Below are 13,204 nucleotides of genomic sequence, written 5' to 3'. Positions count from 1 at the left end.
TCACTTTGCTCATCTTCACAGCTACACAGAGAGGTCATGTTTCAGGCTTGTGTTGTCGAAATGAACAGTCTGGGGGTTTGACCGGTTTGTGGAGGTCTTGTCTGAAGGCCCAGAACTTGATAGAGAGAGATTCTGTCTTGGACCCTTCACAATCCAAAGTTTGCCTTCCCAGTTGGGTCCTCATGCCTTCAGATCTTCTTGTTTGTTTTTGGTTTTTGAGTCCATGGATTGGAGCCATAGCACAGTGGGTAGGGCGTTTGCCTTGCACATGGCCGACCTGGGTTCAATTCCTCTGTCCCTCTTGGAGAGACCAGCAAACTACCAAGAGTATCCAGCCCGCATGGCAGAGCCTGGCAAGCTACCCGTGGCGTATTTGATATGCCAAAAACAGTAACAAGTCTCACAATGGAGACATTACTGGTGCCCACTCGAGCAAATCGAAGATCAGTGGGATGACAAGTGATACATGTTCGGTCTATAGTCTACTTTCAGCACACTTTTCCATCCAGAGCAGTCCTCCAAGCATCCTTTACTTGGTGTTCCCTTCTCTATCTGAGCTGCCTTTTCCCCTAGCATGTGAGGCTGGCTTCCAAGCCGTGGAGCAATTTTCCTGGTCCTTATCTCTACTATCCTTGGGTGTTAGTCTCCCATTTTGTTATTTTATATTCCACAAATGCACCAGTAATGCCTCCATTCATCCCTTGTTGCATGCTAGTGTAGCCCAGTGGTATCTGCTCGCTCCAGGAACACGAAGAGCCTCAAACTGTTCATTCAGGGTTTTGACGAAGAAGTTTGACCATCTCATAGTGGTTGGCTTCCCCTCTTCTTCTCCTTCTGAAATTCCTGATTCTGACGTTGGTCCTTTGGGTATTATCAATAATATCTCTCATATTCTTCTTTTTCTCATTCTCTCTTTTTTTAAAAAAATTTATTTTATTGAATCACCAAGTGGAAAGTTACAAAGTTCTCAGGCTTATATCTCAGTTATACAATGCTCAAACACCCATCCCTTCACCAGTGCCCATATTCCACCACCAATAAAAACAAAAACAAAACAAAAACAAAAAAACAGTATACATCCCACCCCTCACCCCCTAAACGCCCCCCCCCGTGCATGACTGATAATTTCACTTCCTTTTCTCTTTACCTTGATTACATTCCAGATTTCAACACACAACTCACTATTGTTGTTGGAGTTTCAAAACAGACTCACTATCTTTGTTGGAATTTATCCCCCAAGAATACAGCTCTATTGACAAGGAAATATTTGATAATAAGTTTTCCACCGATAAGAATGAAGAGATAAAATTTACAATTTCTGTATTATAATAATTAAGTCCACGGAGATTTTAGTTGGAAAATGAATCATTTCCCTTCCTGGAACAGCATGGGGCAAAAGCTTAGTTCTCAGTCTCCATACATGGTTGCAAGCACTTGCTGGAACCCCAAATCCTAAAGCTGTCTCTGGTTCCTGCTCGTTCCACATCCACCGGCTGTGCAGAGGCATGGGCACCCGGGTCGAAACTCGGCCGGAGCCCGAGCTCCCTCATTCTCTCTTCTATTTCCTCTTCTTGTTGGATTTGTTTACTATAACTTTGATATACCGATTTGTTTTGCAACTTCATCCATTCTAGTTCTAAGGCTTACTACTGTATTCTTTAGTGCCTTTACTTCTATTTGAACAATTTCTTTTGTCTTTTTCCATTAGGCTCTCAAGTTTGTTGTTCAAATGTCATTTTCAGGTCAGTGAGCATCAATATGATAGTTTTCCTAAAGACTTATTCAGGCAGATTACAGAGCTCTGATGTCCTTGAGGATCCTCCTGAACATTTGTTGCCCTCTTTTGACAAGCTGGGTTCTTTTGTTTTATCATTGTACCAATTGTTGCATTAACCAGTGAGTGGGCTGGGCTTGTGTCTAAGTCAAGAGTGTAGTCTCTAACTGATGTTGAGAGTGGACAGATGCCTGGTGGGACCTGGGACCTTTGCTACCACAGTGGGTGTGCTGTGGCCCTACGTTTCAATGGTGGACAGTTGTGGGAGTAGGTTGAGTCAACAGTGAGAGCATATACATTTACATTAGGGCTATAAATGTGTGTGGCAGGCTGAACAGTTATTGTGGCAATGAGAGTTTGGGATATGGTGGAGTGGGCGGAGCCAAGATTCTTTGGGTGGTGGGCAGCAAGTCTGGTGTCATCCAGCAGCTTCTTTGTACGTAGGACCTCTGGGAACAGAGAGGACTCCCCCTTTATTTATTTTAGCTTTTGCTTTGTCAGTGAATTTAAGTGATTGAAGACATCTCTGAAGTCAACAATCTGGAGAGTTCTGCCTGCTTTGCATAATATATTTTATGAATTTAGTTCTAATACAAAGATCTTTAATCCATTTTTAATTCACTTTTGTATATGGTATTGGGCTGGAGTGATATCACAGTGGGTAGGGCATTTGCCTTGCACGCAGCCAACCCAGGTTCGATTTCTCTGTCCCTCTCGGAGAGCCTGGCAAGCTACTGAGAGTATCCTACCCGAACAGCAGAGCCTAGCAAGCTACCTGTGGCATATTCGATATGCAAAAACAGTAACAACAAGTCTTACAATGGAGACGTTACTGGTGCCTGCTCAAGCCAGTTGATGAACAACGGGATGATAGTGCTACTGTATGGTGTTAGATGGTAGCACAATTTTATTTTGTTAGTTTTTTATGAGACTAATCAGTTTTTCAACTGTTATGTTTTGAAAAGGGTTTCATTCCTTCAATTATGTACATGACTTCTTTTTTAATGAAAGAAACTGCCTATACAGCTCAAGATTTACTTCTGTACTCTAAATTCAATTTTATTTTCTCGTAGTCTCAGTGACAGTGATACAGTAGTCTTTTTATTACAGTATCACTCTATTTTTATTATTATAGCTTACTATAGTTTAAAATCAAGAAATGCTATGACTCTTAAGTTCTTTTTCCCTCATATTTGCTTTGCTTATCCAGGGAATTTTATGGTTCTATACAAATTTTAGCAATACTTGTTCTATGTCCTTGAAGGATGCCCTTGAAATTTTAATGGGAATGACAATAAAGCTATATAATACTTTCGGTATGGTGTTTATTTTAGCAATGTTAATTCTTCTAATCTACAATCTGTCTACTTACAGGAGATTAACAAAGTGTGGTTTGAGATATTTGGGTGGGAGAAGCAGGCATTTTGGCAACCTGGTTTCTCCTTTGGCATGCTTAATTATAATGTTTAATAGACATCCTTGTAGTTTAAGATGACGCTTTTAAAATAAAACTCTCCATTAGTGATGAATTGAGCCCTCTGCCTTGATGGGAGAACCAGCAGAACCTGCAGGATAACATTGTATTATAATTTTATTTTTATTTAAGTTTTTCTTGTTTTACTGGAAAGATATGCAATTTTAGATATTAAAAGTCAATTACAAGCAAACTCAAGGCCTACACATATATTCCAAACCAACCCAGCAAACAGATGCCACTCAACACCACACCCACCCCTCCACCCTTAGCTTGGGATGCCTGAATTTTCCCTTAAGCTGATTCTTGTTCTAAGAGGAATCAGAGCTGGCTACTTCTTGCCAGCTTGCTGGAAGCTGCTGAGGAATCACTAGATTCAAACCCTGTTCCAGAATTCCTTGCCTGGTACTAGTTTATCCCTCCTAATAAGGTTTTTGTCAAAGTAAGAATTTTAGGTTGGGTTGCCCGTTTTTGGCTCACTCCTCTTTTTTCCCCAGGGCAAGATTTTACTTTTTAGCAATCACCCATTCCTGTAGTGTGGGGCTGTGTGAAGCTTTAGCTTTTAAGCAGCCCCTCCCCTGCTGCTTGCTTCAGTGCAGGATTCTTCTCCTATTGTGGACAGTTGGGTTCATCAGTGAACTTTTTCAACCAGGTACCAATAGGTTTCAGCTCATTGAGTTTTAGATAAAGTTGCTGCTGTGGTATCAAGAAAGTGCTTTCACAGGGTGAGCAGTGTAGGGGGGATTGGAGGGACTGTGTTACCTGCTGCATTAGCCATGGAGTTAGGATCACAAGGTGAACAGTGGCAGTGAGGGCTGCCATCTCCTCCAAAGCAGAAGTCGCTGCAGGCAAACACAGAGCGTAGACTCAGCTTGCAAACACAGATTCCTTGTGCATAGATTGACCCTTAAGCTCAGTGCTCGTGTATCTCTGCTGCAAATACCAACCAGGCTCCTTTTCCTGTTGCTTTTCTTAACATGTAATCAGGGTTTTCTGCAACAGCTCTGCCTGGGTCCCGCACCAGAAACAAGGTCCTCTGCATCATTTCATGATTCACAATAAAGTTTTAAATTTAAAAAAAAAAGTGCTTTCAGGGCTGGAGCGATAGCACAGCAGGTAGGGCGTTTGTCTTGCACTCGGCCGACCCCGGTTTGATTCCCAGCATCCCATATGGTCCCCTGAGCATCGCCAGGAGTAATTCCTGAGTGCAGAGCCAGGAATAACCCCTGTGCATCACCAGGCGTGACCCAAAAAGCAAAAAGAAACAAAAAAAATGGAAAGTGCTTTCAGATCCTTCTTCTCTACTTGACCACTTTGACCCTACATCCTTAACATTTTTTTTAATTGCTTATAGAATCTCTGAACCAAAGAATTTGGTCAGAACATATAGACAGTGCTTTTATTATGCTGACATCATTGTGAAATTCTCACAAAAGATGAAATAGTGTGCTGAACCCACTGGATCACAAAGTTGTAGGAGCATTTATTAACATCTAATAGAAATCTATGAAAGAAAATTTGATTTCACAGACCTACCAATCTCTGCACTCACTGAAGGATGCAACACCATGTATAGAACTCCCTGGAGAGGTCAGCACTCAGGCTACCATTTCTCCTCTCTTAATCATTCAGTGAAAAATTAAAAATAAAAAGGGGTTAAAGTCAAAAAACAATGAGATAGCTCACCAGTGAGAGTAGAACATATCAAAATGTCTGGACACAACCAGTGTTGGTGGGATTGTGGTAAGAAAGGAACCCTCATCCACTGTTGGTGGGATTGTCATCTGAGTCAGCCTCTATGGAGGTCAATCAAAAAAATAAAAAATAAAAAGAATAGATCTCTCATACAACCCAGCAATACTGCTTCTTGACACCTATTCACCAACACAAAATTATTAATTCAAAAGAATATGTGCATAAGTGTTCATCACCTCACTTAGTACAATACCCACGATATGGAAACAACTCAAATGCCATATATATGTATATATATACATATACATATATATCACTGTCATTGTCATCCTGTTGTTCATCGATTTACTCGAGCAGGCACTAGTAATGTCTCTATTTTTCCCAGCCCTGAGATTTTAGCAGCCTCTCCTTACTCGTCTTTCCCAATGATTGGAGGCTCTTTTAGGGTCAGGGGAATGAGACCTATGGTTACTGTATTGGGCATATCAAATACTCCACGGGTAGCTTGCCAGGCTCTGCCTGTGTGGGCAGGATACTCTTGGTAGCTTGCCAGGCTCTCTGAGAGGTATATGTATATGATTTGTTGCCTACTGTCTGGACTCCATCAAATATGGTGTAGTAATTATAGAAAATAGGTAGGATGTGCCTTATAATGTGTTGAAGTGGCCTCGAGGTCCGGAAAGCAGCCTGGAGCGTGGCGGCGGTTGGGCAGTGGAGGTTGGCTGCTGTAGCTGGGTCCCTTAGGGTGGGGAGGGTTCTCACCCGCCCCCCCCCCCCCCCCGGGCTCTCTGACTGAAAACAGCCTGGTTTGGAGTCCGGTGGCATTGCTATGGGGGCCTCATTTTATACTCCCGTCTGGGAGGAGCAGCTGTTGAGATCTGGAGGGTAGCCAATGAGGAGGCAGAGTGTGGCGGGTGAGGCTTATGGGTGTGATCCCTGGGTCACTGGAGTTTGGGGGATAGCAGGCAGAAGGTCTCTACTTCCGCGGGACTTCATTCATGCCTGAGGCTCGGCCAGAGCGTCCAAAAAGCGGCCTGGAGCCTGGCAGCGGTTGGGTAGTGGAGGTCGGCTGCCGGGGCTGGGTCCCTGAAGCAGGGAGGGTTCTCACCCGCCCCCCTCTGGGTCGCCCTGAGTGAAATAGCCAGGCGCGGATATATATATATGTGTGTGCGTGTGTGCCTGCGTGTGTGTGTGTGTGTGCTCGCGTGCATATATAATATATGCACACACACATATATATACATATATATATATCACAGTGGAATACTATGCAACTCTAAGAAAAAACAAAATATTGCAATGCACAGCAACATGAATGGAACTAGAGGATCTCATGTTGAATGAAGTCAGTCAGATAGAGAGAAAGGGATAGATACAGAATAATCTCTCTCATATCCCTTAAAGATACGGAGCAATAAAAAGCCAAAGGCAACACAGTGAGAGAATTGGTCTACGCAATTGAGTTGGTGGGGGTGGGGGAAATTGAAGTCCTTTGGAGAGGGAGGTGGATACATTGATAATGATTCTGGTGCTGGAATTATGTGTTAACAGTATTGTAAACCACACTCTCAATAAATTTTTAAAAATTATGTTTAAAGAGTTTAGAGAGGTGTTTATTGCATCATTTAAATTTTTCCTTTATTTTCAGGTCAAGGAAAATTTTGCTAATGTGAAGGAGAAGTATCTAAGGGAATATTGCTTTTCTGGCACGTACATCGTCTCTCTCCTTATAAACGGCTATCATTTCCCAGATACATCCTGGTCTTCTGTTAAGTTCATGGGCAAGGTAATTATGGTATTTGTTGGACTGGGGTTGGGGGTAGGCAAGCGATAGTGACAGAAGTACCTTTGAGCTAAAAATAGGTAGAGGTCAGCCTGATTTAAGTTTTCATCTGTACTTTACGTCTAACCAGATTCTTTTTGTGTCAAACACTTCTGGATATATTGACTGGCCAATAGCTGTGGTACCAAGTCATAGGATAGCTAAGTGTTCTCAGTTTTGCTTTTGTTCTTACATAATTATAATAGAGTCTTTTTTTTTTAAGGGAGGCAAATAAAGTACTGTAACAGCATTTTGGTAGCCACCATGTGGGCTGGCTACATGATCCATTCCAAGTATCTTTTCCATGAATCTGTGAGGGATGAAATCCTTCTCGTAAGGATGAATTCTAAAGCTTACCCATCTGAAAACTCAATATGCAGATGGGGATGAGTGGCTTTAAGTAAAAGTTTTCCCTTACCAGCTCGGTCGGTATTGGTGAGCGGAAAGATACAAGCTCACTGCTATGCTTTAGTGCAGTGCCCCCTGCAGGTGTCAAGGCAGACAGAAACATTTATATCTGTCATGTTTGTTCCACTCGCAGGCATCTCATGCTTGATGAAAAGTACCAACAGCAGTACTTCGCTTTCTTTTAAACCCATACCAGTTAATGGCAAAAGCGGTTTACCTCCTCGCTTAAATATGGTGATTCAAGTAGAGCAAAGTATTCAGGTAGACTTTTGCCAGATTTGTTCATTCTTTGTCTGACCTTGGTTGACGCCTTCCTGCCTCTTTGCTCAGGAGTGACCCCTGGTGGTGCTCATGTGTGATGCCAGGGTTGGTTGCATGCAAGGCAGGTGACTTAATCCCTGTACTATCTGACCTGGTTTTAATGTCCTAGTCTTCCTTCCCTCCCTTCAGTTTATTTTGCTGGGCTTAAGGATATGTCTGTGTCAGTTCACCAGTCTTCTTGCTCTTTGAATCTCAAGGAGTGGTCCAGTTTTTCTAAACCCTAGGTTTAGGTTCCACTGACAGATGAGGTATTTAACCACCTCCCAGAGTGAAGAGTACTTTCACAAACTGGTAAGAATTTTGGGGAGATAAGTATTTCCACATGGCACTTGAAGTATAACATTGATGTAATGTTTAATAAGATTGGGCATTATGTACTCAGAGCCGTAAAAATACTCACATTTGTTTGGGGGTTAAGACACTTGCTTTGCACATAGCAAGACTCCAGTTCTGTCCCCAGTACCATATATAATCGCCTGAGAACTTCTAGGAATGATCCCTGAACACAGAGCTAGGAGTAAACTCTGAGCACAGCCAGATGTGGCCCCAAAACCAAAATAAATAAAAATAAGCCAAAATATGCCCATCGTTATATCCAATTACTCAAATTCTAGGATCTATAATTAATTTGAATGTAGTGAATAAAAAATGTATATGGCAATTAATGCCAGTGATAATGTTGTAGAAACCCCTTAAGAAACATGGTAAACAGGGGCTGGAGTGATAGCACAGCGGGTAGGGCGTTTGCCTTGCACACGGCCGACCTGGGTTCGAGTTCCAGTATCCCATATGGTCCCCTGAGCACCGCCAAGAGTAATTCCTGAGCGCAAAGCCAGGAGTAACCCTTGTGCATTGCGAGGTGTGACCCAAAAAGAAAAAAAAAAGAAACATGGTAAGCAGGGGGCAGGGTGATAGTACAGCGGGAAGGGAGCTCGCCTTGCACAAAGGCTGACCTAGGTTCAGTCCCCAGCACCCAATATGATCCCCCAAGCTAGTCAAGAGTATAGAGCCAGGAGCAAGCCCTGAGTACTGCTGAAGTGTCCCAAAACCAAAGAAAGGGAAGGAAGGAAGGAAGGAAGGAAGGAAGGAAGGAAGGAAGGAAGGAAGGAAGGAAGGAAGGAAGGAAGGAAGGAAGGAAGGAAGGAAGGAAGGAAGGAAGGAAGGTCAAGTACACCTACAATTTAATTCACGCTCTTTTTTAATTCCATTTTTTGTAAAAAAAAAAATGCAAAGAAAACTGGAAGGAAATGTCACAAAATGATAGTCACAGCAGGGGCTGGAGTGATAGCATAGCGGGTAGGGCGTTTGCCTTGCACGCGGCCGACCCGGGTTCGATTCCCAGCATCCCATATGGTCCCCTGAGCATCGCCAGGAGTAATTCCTGAGTGCAGAGCCAGGAGTAACCCATGTGCATCGCCAGGTGTGACCCAAAAAAGCAAAAAAAAAAATGATAGTCACAGCAACTTCTAAGTGAAATCAGGTGACACTTAAGTGGCTTTTATTTTCTCTTTAAGAACTATTTGCAACCCTAATTTTTCTCTCATGACCATACAAACTCTTATAATAAGAACATTAACAATATTGCTTATTAATTACAGGCTAGCTATATTTCATTAAGTTTTGAGGTGACAATGAAATGTTCCAAGAAAGATTTTTGGGTCCAGGCATCTTTTATCATTTAATAAGAATCCTTTCTTAATGCATATGCAATTTCCTAACACTTAAGGTTAATTTGTTGGGATAAGACATCAGTTTTTCCCTTAGCAGAATCATTAAAAATTTATGATTTGTATTAATGAGATCTTGGAGAACCCGGCAAGCTACCGAGAGTATCCTGCCCGCACGGCAGAGCCTGGCAAGCTACCCATGGCGAATTCAATGTGCCAAAAACAGTAACAACAAGTCTCACAATGGAGACATTACTGGTGCCCACTCGAGCAAATCAATGAACAACGGGATGACAGTGCTACATTGCAGTGTATTCATGAGATCCTGGGCATGATATAGTTATAAAATGCCAATCACTATTCTTTCATCCTTTGCCTGCTTCTTGCCACTTCTTTTCCCAACCTCCCACATTCATACAAACAACAAAAGATGGATCCAAATCTTCAAATGTCAATTTGAATTAAGCTTTTCTGGACAGGCAAAGTGAGCAGCCATCAAATTTCTTTTCATTGAATCTAATGGTGAGGCTCCAGCCTCCTTTCCATAATCACTAACTCCCCTACTTCCTGATAACCATAATTCTAGTTTAGTTTAGGATAGAGAAGGAATGCATTAGCAAACTTTGTGGTGTGGTCCTCTTGACCTCCAGACTGCTCATTTTCACAGATGGGGCTGCAAGGAAGCTCATTTAAACTCAACTGAAAACAATAGGTTTTTCTACTTTTTTTTCCCTACAGGTTTATGACAGCAATGTTGGGTGGACTTTGGGCTACATGTTGAACCTGACCAACTTGATCCCAGCTGAGCAGGTGTCAACGGCACCGCTATCCTATCCCACTTATGTCTTCCTCATGGTCTTCTTCTCATTGATCCTGGTTGCACTGATCATCTTTTCTGTGATTGTCTTTCACAAGCCATCGTACTTCAATAAGGATTTGGCATAAGAGCAGCCCCTGAAATCTGCTGGCTAGAATACAAAATGAAACTTTTCTGGGGAGCACATTCCTCCACAGTGATGTACAGCAAGTCCATCCATCCTTACTCACCGAGACCAGGCTTGGCGTGCTTCTCTGAAACTTGCTCAAACCCTTCCCTGGGAAGTAGTCACCATCTTCTGCCTCAGGACCATCTGGCAGATGTCATCTCAATCAAGAGTCCCAGTTCCTCCTGTCCTCGTTCGTATTTTATACTTGTATAGATCTAAAGTGCTGCCACCTTTTAAATTTGCTTTATATAAAAAACTGAGAGTTCTGAGTTCTGAGTACTGTGCTGGGAAGTTATTCTGGTTAAAAGGAAAAATCTCAGGAAACGACTTCATTACACTTATAGGCCCTTTCCCCAGCTTCCCATCTAAGAAAGCCATAGTTTCTGGATAGGGCATACATTTCATTCTCACCCTGCTCTTTGTATAGGAGAATTTTCTAGGATAGGCCAATACATGCTAGGGCCAATGAGGCTTCCAAGAGAATTTGTGTACTTGTACAGTTACACAATATTTAGTCCAATCCAAAGCAGGGATGTGGATGGGTCACATTTTCCTGAGTAATGCCAAAATGCTAGAGTGGAACACTCAGACCAGGGATTATTTTTTTTTCAAATGCTGTTGCACTTTAGCATCCAGATAGCAACAGAATACTACAGGGTAGAAATAATATCAGTAATAAAAACAATTACAACTCAGGTTTGAAAAACTATCTTCCAATGCATTTGTTGTTTTGTTTTTAATTGAGGTTTTATTGAACTCAGCATTTTAACATGTACTATTCTGTGGCTTTTAGTTCTTTCACAATGTTACATACAACTATCACTCTTATCTAATCCCATAACATTTTTTTATCACCAAAAAGCTGTTTAGAGACTAGATCATTTCTGGGTAGTTTCAAACCTCTAACTTTTCAGTTAATAGTATATATGCTAACTAACTGTTCCACGAGGATGCTAATTTAGTTTTAATAGGCAAAATTTTATATTTTTGTCCCAGCATTTAACTTAATGGGAGAGCCTCATTGGTGGACTGGCACACCTTTTGTCATCATGAATTTGCACATCAAAATGTGCTAAGAAACATATTCAAAAGTGTTATTGCTATCCCTGCCTCGGAAAAGTAGCTATGGACCTTGTCATGGAAAAGAGATCCTGTACCAGCTCTTTTTGCTTGTTCATTTGTTTGTTTCTGGGACACTGATGCTTAGGAGTTACTCCTGGCTCTGCACTCAGGGACCACTCCTGGCGGCCTCTGGGTACCATGTGGGATGCTGGGGATTAACTCAGGTCAGCCATGTGCAAGGCAAATGCCTTACCTGCTGTACTATCTCTCTGAACCCCTGTACCATCTCCTTCGAAGGATTGCTTCTAAGAATTATCTGTTGAGCATGATGGAGTGACAATGTTACTTTGATTTTTTCCCTTATACTCTCTCTCTGTAACTATTTAACTCATGCAGTTAAATAGTGTGAGGCAGCTTCTCCACAAACCAGTAATCAAATGTCTCCACCTCTCCAATCTCTGTCTCTGTCTATTTTTTTTTAACAACATCTAGGGAAATTTTAGCATATTAAAACAGTGGACCAGAACTTTTCTCCTATTCACAACTACGAATGGGAAGCCAAATTAAAACATGCTTTAAATCTTCTCTACTGGTAGGTGGCTATATTGTTATATATTGCATTTATCGAACATATTTTTGTACCATGCTTTGTGCAGTGCACTCACTTTCTTATTTAATCCTTAAAATAATATGAAGGCAGCTACTATCACTCATACTTCACAGAAACAGAAACTGATTTCTGGCATCCTCCTATTATTTCTCTCTCCAAATATGTCATACTGTTTTCTCTAGAATTTCTCTCTTCAAATATGTCCTATTGTCTCTCTATGCACTTCTGCATGAATACTGCATATGTGAAACATGGTGGATCAGCAAGTATATGTCTTGTTTCCTGATGGAAGTGTGTATTAATACTGCGTTAAGTCCATAAAGGTTGTCACAACAAAGATAGTCTGTGTAATCTTCATGATAATAGGTGTGGTATATGATTCCTCTGCTCCTAGATTAATTACACTGCTTGCTCACTGCATGGCAGTGCACCATCAAATAAAGAGTAACTGATGATAATGATAAAAATTAAAAAATCAAGCTTTCTATGTCAGACCCTTTCTTCTTGTGTTTGCATATACCACGTACTATCATGCTCATTATCTATTCTGATCCTAAAGACAAACTACAAGTGTGTAAGTATTGTTTCCATTTTATAAATAAAGATCACCCAAATCAGAAGCAGAGCTGATGCTCAAAGTTATATCTTCTGCCCCTACTTTACTGCTTTTTCGTTTCTAAACACTGATTCATCAGCAAGATGGAATTATAATTCACAAGTTTTCTTCAATAAAACTGAAAACTTTTCTATTTCATTTCTGTCTGTCATTTTTTTGCCTGGATTCAAAACAATCTTTTTTTTTTTTCAAAAAGATCTTTTAAGGTATTTGGAAGTAAACATCCACTTGTCCTAATTTCCAAGTCACAGAGATGATCAGTACATTCGATCTAATCTCATTTCTATTGGAGGGTTTTCTTTTTACAGTAACAAACTCATGTTTAAGTCTCGATATTTCGAGACCAGACCCACCACCACTCACACCTGCCGAAAAGGCAATGCTAGACAATGTGTTTTGTATTGTTTGTTATGGATGCAATGTAATGTCTCTAGGAATGCTAAAATTTTAATAATTAGAGTCTGAAGAGGTCGCTGCAACAAGTTGCTCTGCTCGGGTCCGAGGTTCGCGTCTCTGAATGTGTCTCTGAATCCTGGCCGTGTGGGAGCATAAGTGGACGGTGTCTGGGTGTTGCTTCATCTCAGAGTCCCATGGGGAGGGGAGAAGGAAGAGTGCCCGCTCCTCCCCTGTCCCATGATGGCGTTTGGCGCCACCACCACTCATACCTGGAGCTTATCGCTGTCTTCTAGAAAATGGCAACCACGGGAGTGAGTTTGTAGAGGGCAGGCGGAGGGGCGGGACCTGCCCCCGGCTGGAACTGCCCAGTGGA

The 13,204-nt window shown here is 41.8% G+C and overlaps 1 protein-coding gene across 2 annotated transcripts in view; it reads left to right on the top strand.

The window, feature by feature from the left end:
• Positions 1-11,694, top strand: part of ENTPD1 (ectonucleoside triphosphate diphosphohydrolase 1) — a 115,024-nt gene extending 103,330 nt beyond the window's left edge. For both annotated transcript variants that reach the window (XM_055119048.1, XM_012934476.2), the window contains 2 exons: positions 6,592-6,729; positions 9,900-11,694. In XM_055119048.1, the coding sequence (XP_054975023.1) occupies positions 6,592-6,729; positions 9,900-10,106 (345 nt within the window). In that variant the 3' untranslated portion in view covers positions 10,107-11,694. The remainder of the gene's footprint in view (positions 1-6,591; positions 6,730-9,899) is intronic.
• The last annotated feature ends 1,510 nt before the right edge of the window (positions 11,695-13,204 follow it).

This window comes from Sorex araneus, chromosome 11, assembly GCF_027595985.1.
Source record: "Sorex araneus isolate mSorAra2 chromosome 11, mSorAra2.pri, whole genome shotgun sequence".
NCBI classification, from domain to species: Eukaryota; Metazoa; Chordata; class Mammalia; order Eulipotyphla; family Soricidae; genus Sorex; species Sorex araneus.
The sequence above is the reverse complement of the archived record's forward strand: the minus strand, read 5'-3'. Positions and strand labels throughout refer to the sequence as shown.